At 50.1% G+C, this 11,996-nt stretch overlaps 1 protein-coding gene across 6 annotated transcripts; it reads left to right on the forward strand.

Annotated features, from left to right (window-relative positions):
- The first annotated feature begins 175 nt into the window (after positions 1-175).
- On the forward strand, positions 176-7,912 carry LOC144724730 (ADP-ribosylation factor-like protein 4D). Of its 6 annotated transcripts, XM_078604073.1 has the most exons (4): positions 192-304; positions 546-604; positions 2,626-2,845; positions 4,282-7,912. In XM_078604073.1, exons 1-4 carry the CDS (start codon positions 198-200, stop codon positions 5,159-5,161), a joined length of 1,266 nt encoding a protein of 421 aa, XP_078460199.1. In that variant the 5' UTR covers positions 192-197; the 3' UTR covers positions 5,162-7,912. The 6 variants fall into 6 exon arrangements, with proteins under 6 accessions (XP_078460204.1, XP_078460199.1, XP_078460205.1 ...); XM_078604078.1 differs by lacking the exon at positions 2,626-2,845 and having other exon boundaries at positions 176-304; XM_078604079.1 differs by lacking the exons at positions 192-304; positions 2,626-2,845 and adding an exon at positions 493-510.
- Positions 7,913-11,996: the final 4,084 nt, after the last annotated feature.

Here is an 11,996-nt window from a genome sequence, read left to right on the forward strand (position 1 = left end):
GGGGAGGGAGAAACACGCAACCTCTGTCGGTGGGCGTGCAGCGGTGGGGGGAGGGGGGGGAGGTGGTGGGGGGAGGGGGGGGGTGGTGGGGGGAGGGGGGGTGGTGGGGGGGGTGGGGTTTGGAGGTGGTGGGGGGGGGAGTGGTGGGGGTTTTGGGGAGGGGGGCGGTGGGGGGGGATGGGGGCGTGTCCGTCTTGATGACGTTGAGTGCAGGCGGAGCTCCACGCGCAGAGCGAGCGGAGCAGGAGGCCGGGGAGGCACGCGGAGAGGGGGACACCGGCCTGGGAGAGGGGGACACCCCGGCGGAGAGGGGGACACCGGCCTGGGAGAGGGGGACACCCCGGCGGAGAGGGGGACACCCCGGCGGAGAGGGGGACCTGGGAGAGGGGGACACCCCGGCGGAGAGGGGGACACCCCGGCGGAGAGGGGGACCTGGGAGAGGGGGACACCCCGGCGGAGAGGGGGACACCCCGGCGGAGAGGGGGACCTGGGAGAGGGGGACACCCCGGCGGAGAGGGGGACACCCCGGCGGAGAGGGGGACCTGGGAGAGGGGGACACCCCGGCGAAGCCGAAGCTCCCGAGAGGGAGTCGCCTCCTCCTGCCGTGAGTGACCGTGCTACATGTGTGTGTGTAGATACTACATGTGTGCGTGTAGATACTACATGTGTGTGTGTAGATACTACATGTGTGCGTGTAGATACTACATGTGTGTGTGTAGATACTACATGTGTGCGTGTAGATACTACATGTGTGTGTGTAGATACTACATGTGTGTGTGTAGATACTACATGTGTGTGTGTAGATACTACATGTGTGCGTGTAGATACTACATGTGTGTGTGTAGATACTACATGTGTGCGTGTAGATACTACATGTGTGCGTGTAGATACTACATGTGTGCGTGTAGATACTACATGTGTGTGTGTAGATACTACATGTGTGTGTGTAGATACTACATGTGTGTGTGTAGATACTACATGTGTGTGTGTAGATACTACATGTGTGTGTGTAGATACTACATGTGTGTGTGTAGATACTACATGTGTGCGTGTAGATACTACATGTGTGTGTGTAGATACTACATGTGTGTGTGTAGATACTACATGTGTGTGTGTAGATACTACATGTGTGTGTGTAGATACTACATGTGTGCGTGTAGATACTACATGTGTGTGTGTGTAGATACTACATGTGTGCGTGTAGATACTACATGTGTGTGTGTAGATACTACATGTGTGTGTGTAGATACTACATGTGTGTGTGTAGATACTACATGTGTGTGTGTAGATACTACATGTGTGTGTGTAGATACTACATGTGTGTGTGTAGATACTACATGTGTGCGTGTAGATACTACATGTGTGTGTGTAGATACTACATGTGTGTGTGTAGATACTACATGTGTGTGCGTAGATACTACATGTGTGTGTGTAGATACTACATGTGTGTGTGTAGATACTACATGTGTGTGTGTAGATACTACATGTGTGTGTGTAGATACTACATGTGTGTGTGTAGATACTACATGTGTGTGCGTAGATACTACATGTGTGTGCGTAGATACTACATGTGTGTGTGTAGATACTACATGTGTGTGTGTAGATACTACATGTGTGTGTGTAGATACTGCATGTGTGTGTGTAGATACTACATGTGTGTGTGTAGATACTACATGTGTGTGTGTAGATACTACATGTGTGTGTGTAGATACTACATGTGTGTGTGTAGATACTACATGTGTGTGTGTAGATACTACATGTGTGCGTGTAGATACTACATGTGTGCGTGTAGATACTACATGTGTGTGTGTAGATACTACATGTGTGTGTGTAGATACTACATGTGTGCGTGTGTAGATACTACATGTGTGTGTGTGTAGATACTACATGTGTGTGTGTAGATACTACATGTGTGTGTGTAGATACTACATGTGTGTGTGTAGATACTACATGTGTGTGTGTAGGTGTACATACTACATGTGTGTACTCGACTTACCTGTGCGAGTATCTAATTGTGTATCTTTTACCTGTACGTACCTGCGTGTGTACCTGTGTATGTGTAATGCGCTACCCGTGTGCTCATCTCTCGTGTATTTACTTCACGTACCGGTCTATGTATCCTATGTATAGGCTTCCCGTGTGTGTGTGTGTGTCTCCTGTCTGTGTATTTATCTATGTGTGTGTGTGTACACGTGAATTACCTGTGCGTTGTCTCTGTGTGTGGAATCGGTGCGCTGTTCCGGGAATTGCGGCTGGGACGGCCACACATCCAGGTGATCACCCTAATTATCTTTGTTACTTTATATTCATAGGAATGTATGGCACAATAATACAGGATTATTACGGATAGGTGTAATATTTACTCTAGTTGTAGTGCCTTACGCCGAAGATCCAAGGAGCGTTACTCAATAGCGAGCCAGGAAGCTTTGCGTTCAACTTACCTGTTGATCAAATACCGGTGTGTACAGTATTGCTTAGTGGGCATCTATCAGTGGATATCTCTGTGTGTGCTGTGTCTCTGACCTGTGTGTGTGTGTAAATACCTGAGCATGTGTCTCCGTGTGTAACTTGCCTGCGTGTATTTCCCCTGTGCGTACCTGGGTGCACCACACGGCATACCAGCAGCATGCGAGTATACCTGGGGAGCGGTGTCGCGCTGCCGACCCGGCCACACGAGTTTCATTCTGACTCTCGGCCACCACCACCACCACCACCTTCATCTCAATCAGTCGCGAGCCTCCCCGAGTTTGGCTTGGCCTGACACGAGTCCCCCACGAGGGAGACAAATACGGCCGGGCTCGGTGCTGGCCACCCAACCCCTCGCGTGCTGCGTTCACATTCGTAGGTGCTCCTCGCTATCAGAACTTCCCCAACAGTCTGTCAAGGCTATACCGGGGTGGGGGGGGTTGTCTTTGGGTGTACAGAAACACCTGTGGGTGTTGATGTCTGTGCGGCTGTACCTGCCTGTACCTGTGTGTGAGCAATGAGACAAAGGTGACTTGGGCGTGGCTCTCCCCACACGCCGCCGCCGCCACTGCCGTCTTGTGCGCCGTCTTGTGTGCCGTATTGGCCTTAATAGGTGCTCGCTAATAGCATCGCCACACAGGGATCTTTATGCATGCGGAACATGTGTGTGTACACGTGTGTCATTGACCTGCCTGAATACCTGCCCGGCAGGTATTAGCGAGCGGACACACCCATTAAGGGAGACGTGTGCGTTTTAATTTCCCGGCCCAACATTTCCTTCTGCCTGTGACCATTCCCTCTCTCAATAATCAATCACAGTCCACACACACACCTCTTCAGGCCATGTGGTTACAACACGTACCCGCTTTGTAGCAAGCACCACATGATGAGCTATAGCTGTTGTCAATCCACTGCTGGATGTGGTTGGCGATGGCTGACAGCGCCATGTAGGTATAAACGCGTCTACGTGCGCTGTAAAGCAACGGTGAGCATGCGTATTTTATAGAGAGAGGCGGTCAGTCACGGGCTGACCGCCTCTTTGGCAGGGAGATGACAGCCCGGACGGCCGGGGGAGTTCCAGACCACGTTGTGATTTTGTCCATTATTATGCTGGAGACAGAATTTCTCTTTGTAACACTGTGCTCTCCTGACCCAGCCTGTGATGAAACGACCATTAGTTTATGTTGGCAGCCAGAGTCATCGGTGGAAAGTGCTCCTTACCATGACGAGGGATGAATTCATCACAAAAGCAATGGTTAAAGAAGGATGTGGTGTGCTGGGTATGGAATTTTTTTACAGATCACCTACCCGGCTGGAATGATTTCCAGCCCATGGTAGATGATGATTCACACCAACTTCTAACCAGGACTTGAACGCACGACCTTAGAGGTGTGTGCAGTGCGCCCCTGACCCACGGCCATCCCACTTGTCACACAGCGTTAATGAATGCCCTCTTAGTTCCGTTTGGCAGACGCGGTTCAAAGTGAACCTCGGTGGCTTCACTGCGGGTGTGTGAAGGCGTGCCTGCGATGCTTAATCATTGCATTTTTGTAGCTCTCTCCGTGAACATTTTAATGATGTTCTGGAAGGGCTGGAGAGCTCAAATTTGGCACATTTATAGTCCAACCTATGCTTATGATTTGCTTTATTCTGAAAATCATATTTTGCTTCTGAGTTTTATCAAATTGGGGAAGACGACAAAAGAAGATCATTAAGCAGATTAAGGCGATGATAACAATGTCTGATGATAATGATGATATCAGCAACGTCTGATGACGATGATGACAATGTTGTACGATTATGATGCTGTTACAGTGACGCCGCACGGCCCGGAGCCGTCATGGGGAACAGTCTGAGCGGCGAGGGCGGCACTGCCTCCTCGGCGCTCCCGTCGCTGGGCCTGGGCGCGCCCCTGCACGTCACCCTCCTGGGGCTCGACTCAGCCGGCAAGACGGCGCTGCTCTACCGCCTCAAGCTGGGCGAGTTCCTCCACACCACGCCCACCGTGAGCTTCAACACCGAGCGCCTGCGCCTGCAGGTCGCGGAGCCGTCGCCATCACCGGCAGCGGCGGCAGCGCCGGCAGAAGCGCCGCCGGACGAGGTCAACGAGACAAACGACTCTTCCGCAGGCAGCTACGAGACTTGCACCTCCGCCGCGGAGGCCGGCGGTGACCCCGGGCTGAATTCGGGGCCCGCGGCCTCCACCGAAGCCAGCTCCTCCTCCTCCGACGACGAGGAGGAGCCCCCCGACGCGGCGTGCCGCGTGGCACAGCACGCTCCGGGCCTCGCCGTCTCCTTCCACTTCTGGGACGTGGGCGGGCAGGAGAAGCTGCGGCCGCTGTGGCGCTCGTACGTGCGCGGCGCCGACGGGCTGGTGTTCGTGGCGGACGCGTCGGACCCCGAGCGGCTGGAGGAGGCGCGGTGCGAGCTGCTACGCGTGTCGCGGCTGCCCGAGTGCCAGGGCGTGCCGGTGCTGGTGGCGGCCTCCAAGAGCGACTTGCCGGGAGCGCTGCCGGCCGACGAGGTGGGGCGGCGCGTGGGCGCCACTCAGCTGTCGCCCCACACGGCGTGGCGCGCGCAGGCGGTGAGCGCGCGCACCGGTGCCGGCGTGGCCGAGGCGCTGCACCAGCTGCACGAAGTGATCGCCGAGGGTCGCCGGCTGGCGAGGATGCACAAGCGCAAGCGGCCGCGGTGATGCGTGGACCCCAGCGCTCACCGCGGCCACCGCTGGGTGCTGCCTCGTGGAACCAGGATTTCATTTCAGCCTGGTCGTTCCTTTTGGCTTGGCGAACCGAAAAATATTTCTACACCCAGCACACCGCATCCAGTAAAACTTTCGCTACGGCTGTGGCTAAAACTCACGCGCCACCTTCTCAAGCCTATTAATGACCCGGAAAACATCTCCACACCCAACGCACCACATCCAGTCTACCTCTCGCTATGGATGTGCCTACAATTCAGTGAGAAAATGAAGCCCCGCGCGTGACTCTAAACGTGGACCCACGACGGATTCACGGTGCGTGGTCTGGGTGCGCGCGAGCATTTAGGGTGCACATGTATGGTGCACTGTACAGCTGTGTGGACATTTTTTTTATTTTGTAAATACAGTGCGTAATTGAACTGTAATTTCATATGCAGGTTTTCTAGTGCGTGCGCACGCAGAGTGTGGCCAGGGTGTAAAGTGACACGGCGTCGTCTATTGCTGTGAAGAACCGGCGTAGGGACTTTATTTGTGCCAGCCCTATGTTTTGCTTCTTGTTGATTGAAGCCGCGGCAATTTGCACACGAAGAATGCCTCGATTCACTTCGAGATGGGTGGTGGTGGTGGTGGTGGCGGTGCACTTGGTCACAGCAAGCAACACCGCGACGTTCCTGGTTGATAATCTCGTGGCGTGGGCGGTTGTGGTCGACTGTTCTGTGCCACCAACAATGTATCTTTCAAATCGGCAGCATTTCTGGCACCATTAATAATAATGCTTGTAACCTTTGACCTGAAAGAGACTTTTCATTATTTCTGAGAAAGTCTCCCTGAGTATCAGGACTGTTGAACGGATCGTCCTGCTTGGAATGCGTGGCTCATCCTTTCGTGAGGAGTGTGGTGGGCCTATGATCCGAGTAAACGTTTCAGGCTCGTGCCGAGTGTCCTCTCTCCTTGCAGCAATAAATGCCCTTCCCACGGTCGCACGCTCTGAGTGCGAGTCCGGTGGCTGTCACGTGCTGTCTGTGGAATCGTGTCGATTATGCGCACTTTACAGAATTTCTTATTTTTGGCGGACGTGCAAATGAGATGATGCAATTGTCCGCAGAAGCTGAAACCATACATTGTACCACACGTGTAATTTCTTTAATCGCAGCATTCGTTTACAATCCGTTGCCACTGTCTTGTGGCATCAAGTTATGGTTTTGTCGACCGTTTGCCTGAATTATCCGGCAAAGAGCAGCCAGACAATGCAGGCAAGCAGCACAACAAGGCTGCTGCCCGCAAAGTCATCAAGTGCACGTCTCGCGCATACAAACGTCACGACACATTCGTGCAGAGGTGCAGGAGCTGCAGGGTCGCACGCCGGGATGCACTCTTCCGCCAAACACAATGCTCCGCCAGCGCTGTTGTGCGTATATATATAGCAACGGGGTCGCTAAAATTACCCGATTGTTGTGAAAAAAGGGGTTCTTCCTATTGTATACAGTTAATACAAACAGGGCGCTTACAAACGGGGGAAATGAGCGGATCCGGCGGGCGATGCATTTGCTGCCGTCGCTGCTGCTGCTGCCGTCGCTGCGCGATGGCCGTCCGAGCCGGTGCCTGTGGACGCTGCTGCAGGTGTTTCCACGCCGTCTGCCGGGCTCGTGAAGGCCGCTCGTGTTTGTTTCGCACCCCGCGGGGAACGCGAGGGGGATACGAACGAAGGGGTTGGGCGCTGGAGGAAATGGGAGACCCCCGTGGAGGTTTTTGCTCATGGGCTCGCGGCAGATGACTGTCAACTGGCGTCCGTTTGGCAAAGGGGAAATTTGTAAGCTAGGAAATGGTCGCGTTCACGACGAATTGCAGCAGTGACATTGGTGGACTGGAGTTGGTGAGATTGGTAAATCTCAAAATGGGAATATTGACACACCAGCTGGCCTGCCGATGACACGCGGGGCTGTGGTCAGATGTGTAATGCATCTTGGGTCTAATTTTTGTGTTGGTGTAAAGGCAGCCTCAGACATGATTTGTCATCAAATGTAATTGTTGATGTGTTTTGTCGATTTGGCCTCTTTTCTGCCACAAGAACCGATTATAACTACTTTTTCACCATGACATGAACTATCAGTGACATGTTTCACGTCCAAAGCAGTCAAAAGTGAAAAACACGAAGCTGAAAACGCCATGAGAAGTGATTCGTGGTGCATCCGGTACCTGCTGTGGTTTCTCTTCCTGGGAGGACGTTCGGTCGTGCGCGCATAAATCAACAACCGCAACAACTTTGCATTATCGGCGCGTTCTATTATTATTATCGAGAATTGCGCGACACTCAAGCTTTAGGGCCGAGCTGGAAATAACAATGTTTTATTCGCAATCAAAAATGCCTGCAGCGTTCTGCTTTCTGAAAAGCTTCGCGGTAATGGGCCTTTGCTCTTTGTGTCGCTGTACACAGCCGTGCGCGTGGTGATTTTTCGCCTGCAGAAAGAAAGTCACTTTAGCTGAGCCGCGCAGGCCTCCGCCGCTTGGACGCAACTCAAACGTGAAGCGTGGCGAAGAAGGCTCGCGCCGTGCGCCGCGCGATTCCGGGCGTGAAGAGGTGCAGAGCGCGCACGCAGCAGGACGCGCCGCAAATATGCGGCGCTGTCAGTGGGAGCAGACGTGGCAGTCATACAGTGGCAGAACTGGTTCCATGAGAGTCTTGCCTGGTCTGGTATTTTCGGTTTGTTCAAAGAGAATGTTTATTAAACGATGTGGTTATACCTCTCCTTTGTACGGTATGTGAGTAATAAGACGAGTTTGCAAATATTTACCGAGAGGAAAAACAAGTATAAAGTAAAAGAGGCTGCATATTCTTGGTTCTTTCGGTAAAGTCACATAGAAGGGAAATAATAAAATATAACAATATTTTTTTTATTTCCCTTCTACGTGACTTTACCGAAAGAACCAAGAAAATGAATCCCTGCAGTCACGAAAGCTTTAAGTCTAAATGAAAGAGGCTGTCCAATGTTCCGGGCCCACGCCTGGTACGAGTCTCGTAGCGCAACGATCCCCCCGGTTAATGAGAACCCTCGAGCTCCATCGGCTCCTTTGACAAAATGTAGCAACTCGGTGACTCGGGCAGACCTGGGCCCATGTCTCAGTCTGGGAGTGTTAGCCACTCGGGCAGCAAGCCGTGCCCCGTAGCGCTCTGGCCGTTGTACGTCCCGGGGCGTTGTAGAAGTGACCCCCCACACGAGCGTTGAGGGAATGCCGCGTGGACATCGGCAACTACCACCATCGTCTTCACCAGCCGCTTCTAGCTGGAAGGCCATCCCAAGACGTCGCTACATTGCTCGTTCCTGCAATGGAGTAGTACATGCAGTGCTACAATGGAGTAGTACATGCAGTGCTACAATGGAGTAGTACATGCAGTGCTACAATGGAGTAGTACATGCAGTGCTACAATGGAGTAGTACATGCAGTGCTACAATGGAGTAGTACATGCAGTGCTACAATAGAGTAGTACATGCAGTGCTACAATATAGTAGTACATGCAGTGCTACAATATAGTAGTACATGCAGTGCTACAATGGAGTAGTACATGCAGTGCTACAATAGAGTAGTACATGCAGTGCTACAATAGAGTAGTACATGCAGTGCTACAATATAGTAGTCCATGCAGTGCTACAATGGAGTAGTACATGCAGTGCTACAATAGAGTAGTACATGCAGTGCTACAATATAGTAGTACATGCAGTGCTACAATAGAGTAGTACCTGCAGTGCTACAATAGAGTAGTACATGCAGTGCTACAATATAGTAGTACATGCAGTGCTACAATAGAGTAGTACATGCAGTGCTACAATAGAGTAGTACATGCAGTGCTACAATGGAGTAGTACATGCAGTGCTACAATGGAGTAGTACATGCAGTGCTACAATAGAGTAGTACATGCAGTGCTACAATGGAGTAGTACATGCAGTGCTACAATGGAGTAGTACATGCAGTGCTACAATATAGTAGTACATGCAGTGCTACAATGGAGTAGTACATGCAGTGCTACAATGGAGTAGTCCATGCAGTGCTACAATGGAGTAGTACATGCAGTGCTACAATAGAGTAGTACATGCAGTGCTACAATATAGTAGTACATGCAGTGCTACAATATAGTAGTACATGCAGTGCTACAATAGAGTAGTACATGCAGTGCTACAATAGAGTAGTACATGCAGTGCTACAATAGAGTAGTACATGCAGTGCTACAATAGAGTAGTACATGCAGTGCTACAATAGAGTAGTACATGCAGTGCTACAATAGAGTAGTACATGCAGTGCTACAATATAGTAGTACATGCAGTGCTACAATAGAGTAGTACATGCAGTGCTACAATAGAGTAGTACATGCAGTGCTACAATATAGTAGTACATGCAGTGCTACAATAGAGTAGTACATGCAGTGCTACAATAGAGTAGTACATGCAGTGCTACAATGGAGTAGTACATGCAGTGCTACAATATAGTAGTACATGCAGTGCTACAATGGAGTAGTACATGCAGTGCTACAATGGAGTAGTACATGCAGTGCTACAATGGAGTAGTACATGCAGTGCTACAATGGAGTAGTCCCTGCAGTGCTACAATAGAGTAGTACATGCAGTGCTACAATAGAGTAGTACATGCAGTGCTACAATAGAGTAGTACATGCAGTGCTACAATAGAGTAGTACATGCAGTGCTACAATATAGTAGTACATGCAGTGCTACAATGGAGTAGTACATGCAGTGCTACAATGGAGTAGTCCCTGCAGTGCTACAATAGAGTAGTACATGCAGTGCTACAATGGAGTAGTCCCTGCAGTGCTACAATGGAGTAGTACATGCAGTGCTACAATGGAGTAGTACATGCAGTGCTACAATATAGTAGTACATGCAGTGCTACAATGGAGTAGTACATGCAGTGCTACAATGGAGTAGTACATGCAGTGCTACAATAGAGTAGTACCTGCAGTGCTACAATGGAGTAGTACATGCAGTGCTACAATGGAGTAGTACATGCAGTGCTACAATATAGTAGTACATGCAGTGCTACAATGGAGTAGTACATGCAGTGCTACAATGGAGTAGTACCTGCAGTGCTACAATGGAGTAGTACATGCAGTGCTACAATAGAGTAGTACATGCAGTGCTACAATATAGTAGTACATGCAGTGCTACAATGGAGTAGTACATGCAGTGCTACAATGGAGTAGTACCTGCAGTGCTACAATAGAGTAGTACATGCAGTGCTACAATAGAGTAGTACATGCAGTGCTACAATAGAGTAGTACATGCAGTGCTACAATAGAGTAGTACATGCAGTGCTACAATGGAGTAGTACCTGCAGTGCTACAATAGAGTAGTACATGCAGTGCTACAATAGAGTAGTACATGCAGTGCTACAATATAGTAGTACATGCAGTGCTACAATAGAGTAGTACATGCAGTGCTACAATGGAGTAGTACATGCAGTGCTACAATGGAGTAGTACATGCAGTGCTACAATGGAGTAGTACCTGCAGTGCTACAATAGAGTAGTACATGCAGTGCTACAATGGAGTAGTACATGCAGTGCTACAATGGAGTAGTACATGCAGTGCTACAATAGAGTAGTACATGCAGTGCTACAATATAGTAGTACATGCAGTGCTACAATATAGTAGTCCATGCAGTGCTACAATGGAGTAGTCCATGCAGTGCTACAATAGAGTAGTCCATGCAGTGCTACAATAGAGTAGTCCATGCAGTGCTACAATAGAGTAGTACATGCAGTGCTACAATATAGTAGTACATGCAGTGCTACAATGGAGTAGTACATGCAGTGCTACAATAGAGTAGTACATGCAGTGCTACAATAGAGTAGTACATGCAGTGCTACAATGGAGTAGTCCATGCAGTGCTACAATAGAGTAGTCCATGCAGTGCTACAATAGAGTAGTCCATGCAGTGCTACAATATAGTAGTACATGCAGTGCTACAATGGAGTAGTACATGCAGTGCTACAATGGAGTAGTACATGCAGTGCTACAATGGAGTAGTACATGCAGTGCTACAATGGAGTAGTACATGCAGTGCTACAATGGAGTAGTACATGCAGTGCTACAATGGAGTAGTACATGCAGTGCTACAATGGAGTAGTACATGCAGTGCTACAATATAGTAGTACATGCAGTGCTACAATGGAGTAGTACATGCAGTGCTACAATGGAGTAGTACATGCAGTGCTACAATAGAGTAGTACATGCAGTGCTACAATATAGTAGTACATGCAGTGCTACAATAGAGTAGTACATGCAGTGCTACAATGGAGTAGTACCTGCAGTGCTACAATGGAGTAGTACATGCAGTGCTACAATGGAGTAGTACATGCAGTGCTACAATGGAGTAGTACATGCAGTGCTACAATGGAGTAGTACATGCAGTGCTACAATGGAGTAGTACATGCAGTGCTACAATATAGTAGTACATGCAGTGCTACAATAGAGTAGTACATGCAGTGCTGCAATGGAGTAGTACATGCAGTGCTACAATGGAGTAGTACATGCAGTGCTACAATGGAGTAGTACATGCAGTGCTACAATGGAGTAGTACATGCAGTGCTACAATAGAGTAGTCCATGCAGTGCTACAATAGAGTAGTACATGCAGTGCTACAATAGAGTAGTACATGCAGTGCTACAATGGAGTAGTCCATGCAGTGCTACAATGGAGTAGTACATGCAGTGCTGCAATGGTCCCTGCAGTGCTGCTTGTGTGTACGGTCTGATCTCGTCGCTCCGTCCTCTGCTGGCGTGTTTCCTGCTCTGGCTGCCCCTCTGTGTGTCCCCGACCCCT

This window comes from Lampetra planeri, chromosome 21 (genome assembly GCF_965212315.1).
Source record: "Lampetra planeri chromosome 21, kcLamPlan1.2.h2, whole genome shotgun sequence".
In the NCBI taxonomy this organism is placed as follows: domain Eukaryota; kingdom Metazoa; phylum Chordata; class Hyperoartia; order Petromyzontiformes; family Petromyzontidae; genus Lampetra; species Lampetra planeri.

Excerpts from the sequence above, each read along its gene's own strand:
- LOC144724730 (XM_078604073.1), top strand. The coding sequence starts at position 198 with ATGACGTTGAGTGCAGGCGGAGCTCCACGCGCAGAGCGAGCGGAGCAG. Across the intron at positions 305-545 it reads GGAGAGGGGGACACCCCGGC|GGAGAGGGGGACACCCCGGC; the intron begins GGAGAGGGGGAC and ends GAGGGGGACCTG. Across the intron at positions 605-2,625 it reads GGGAGTCGCCTCCTCCTGCC|CATGCGAGTATACCTGGGGA; the intron begins GTGAGTGACCGT and ends GCATACCAGCAG.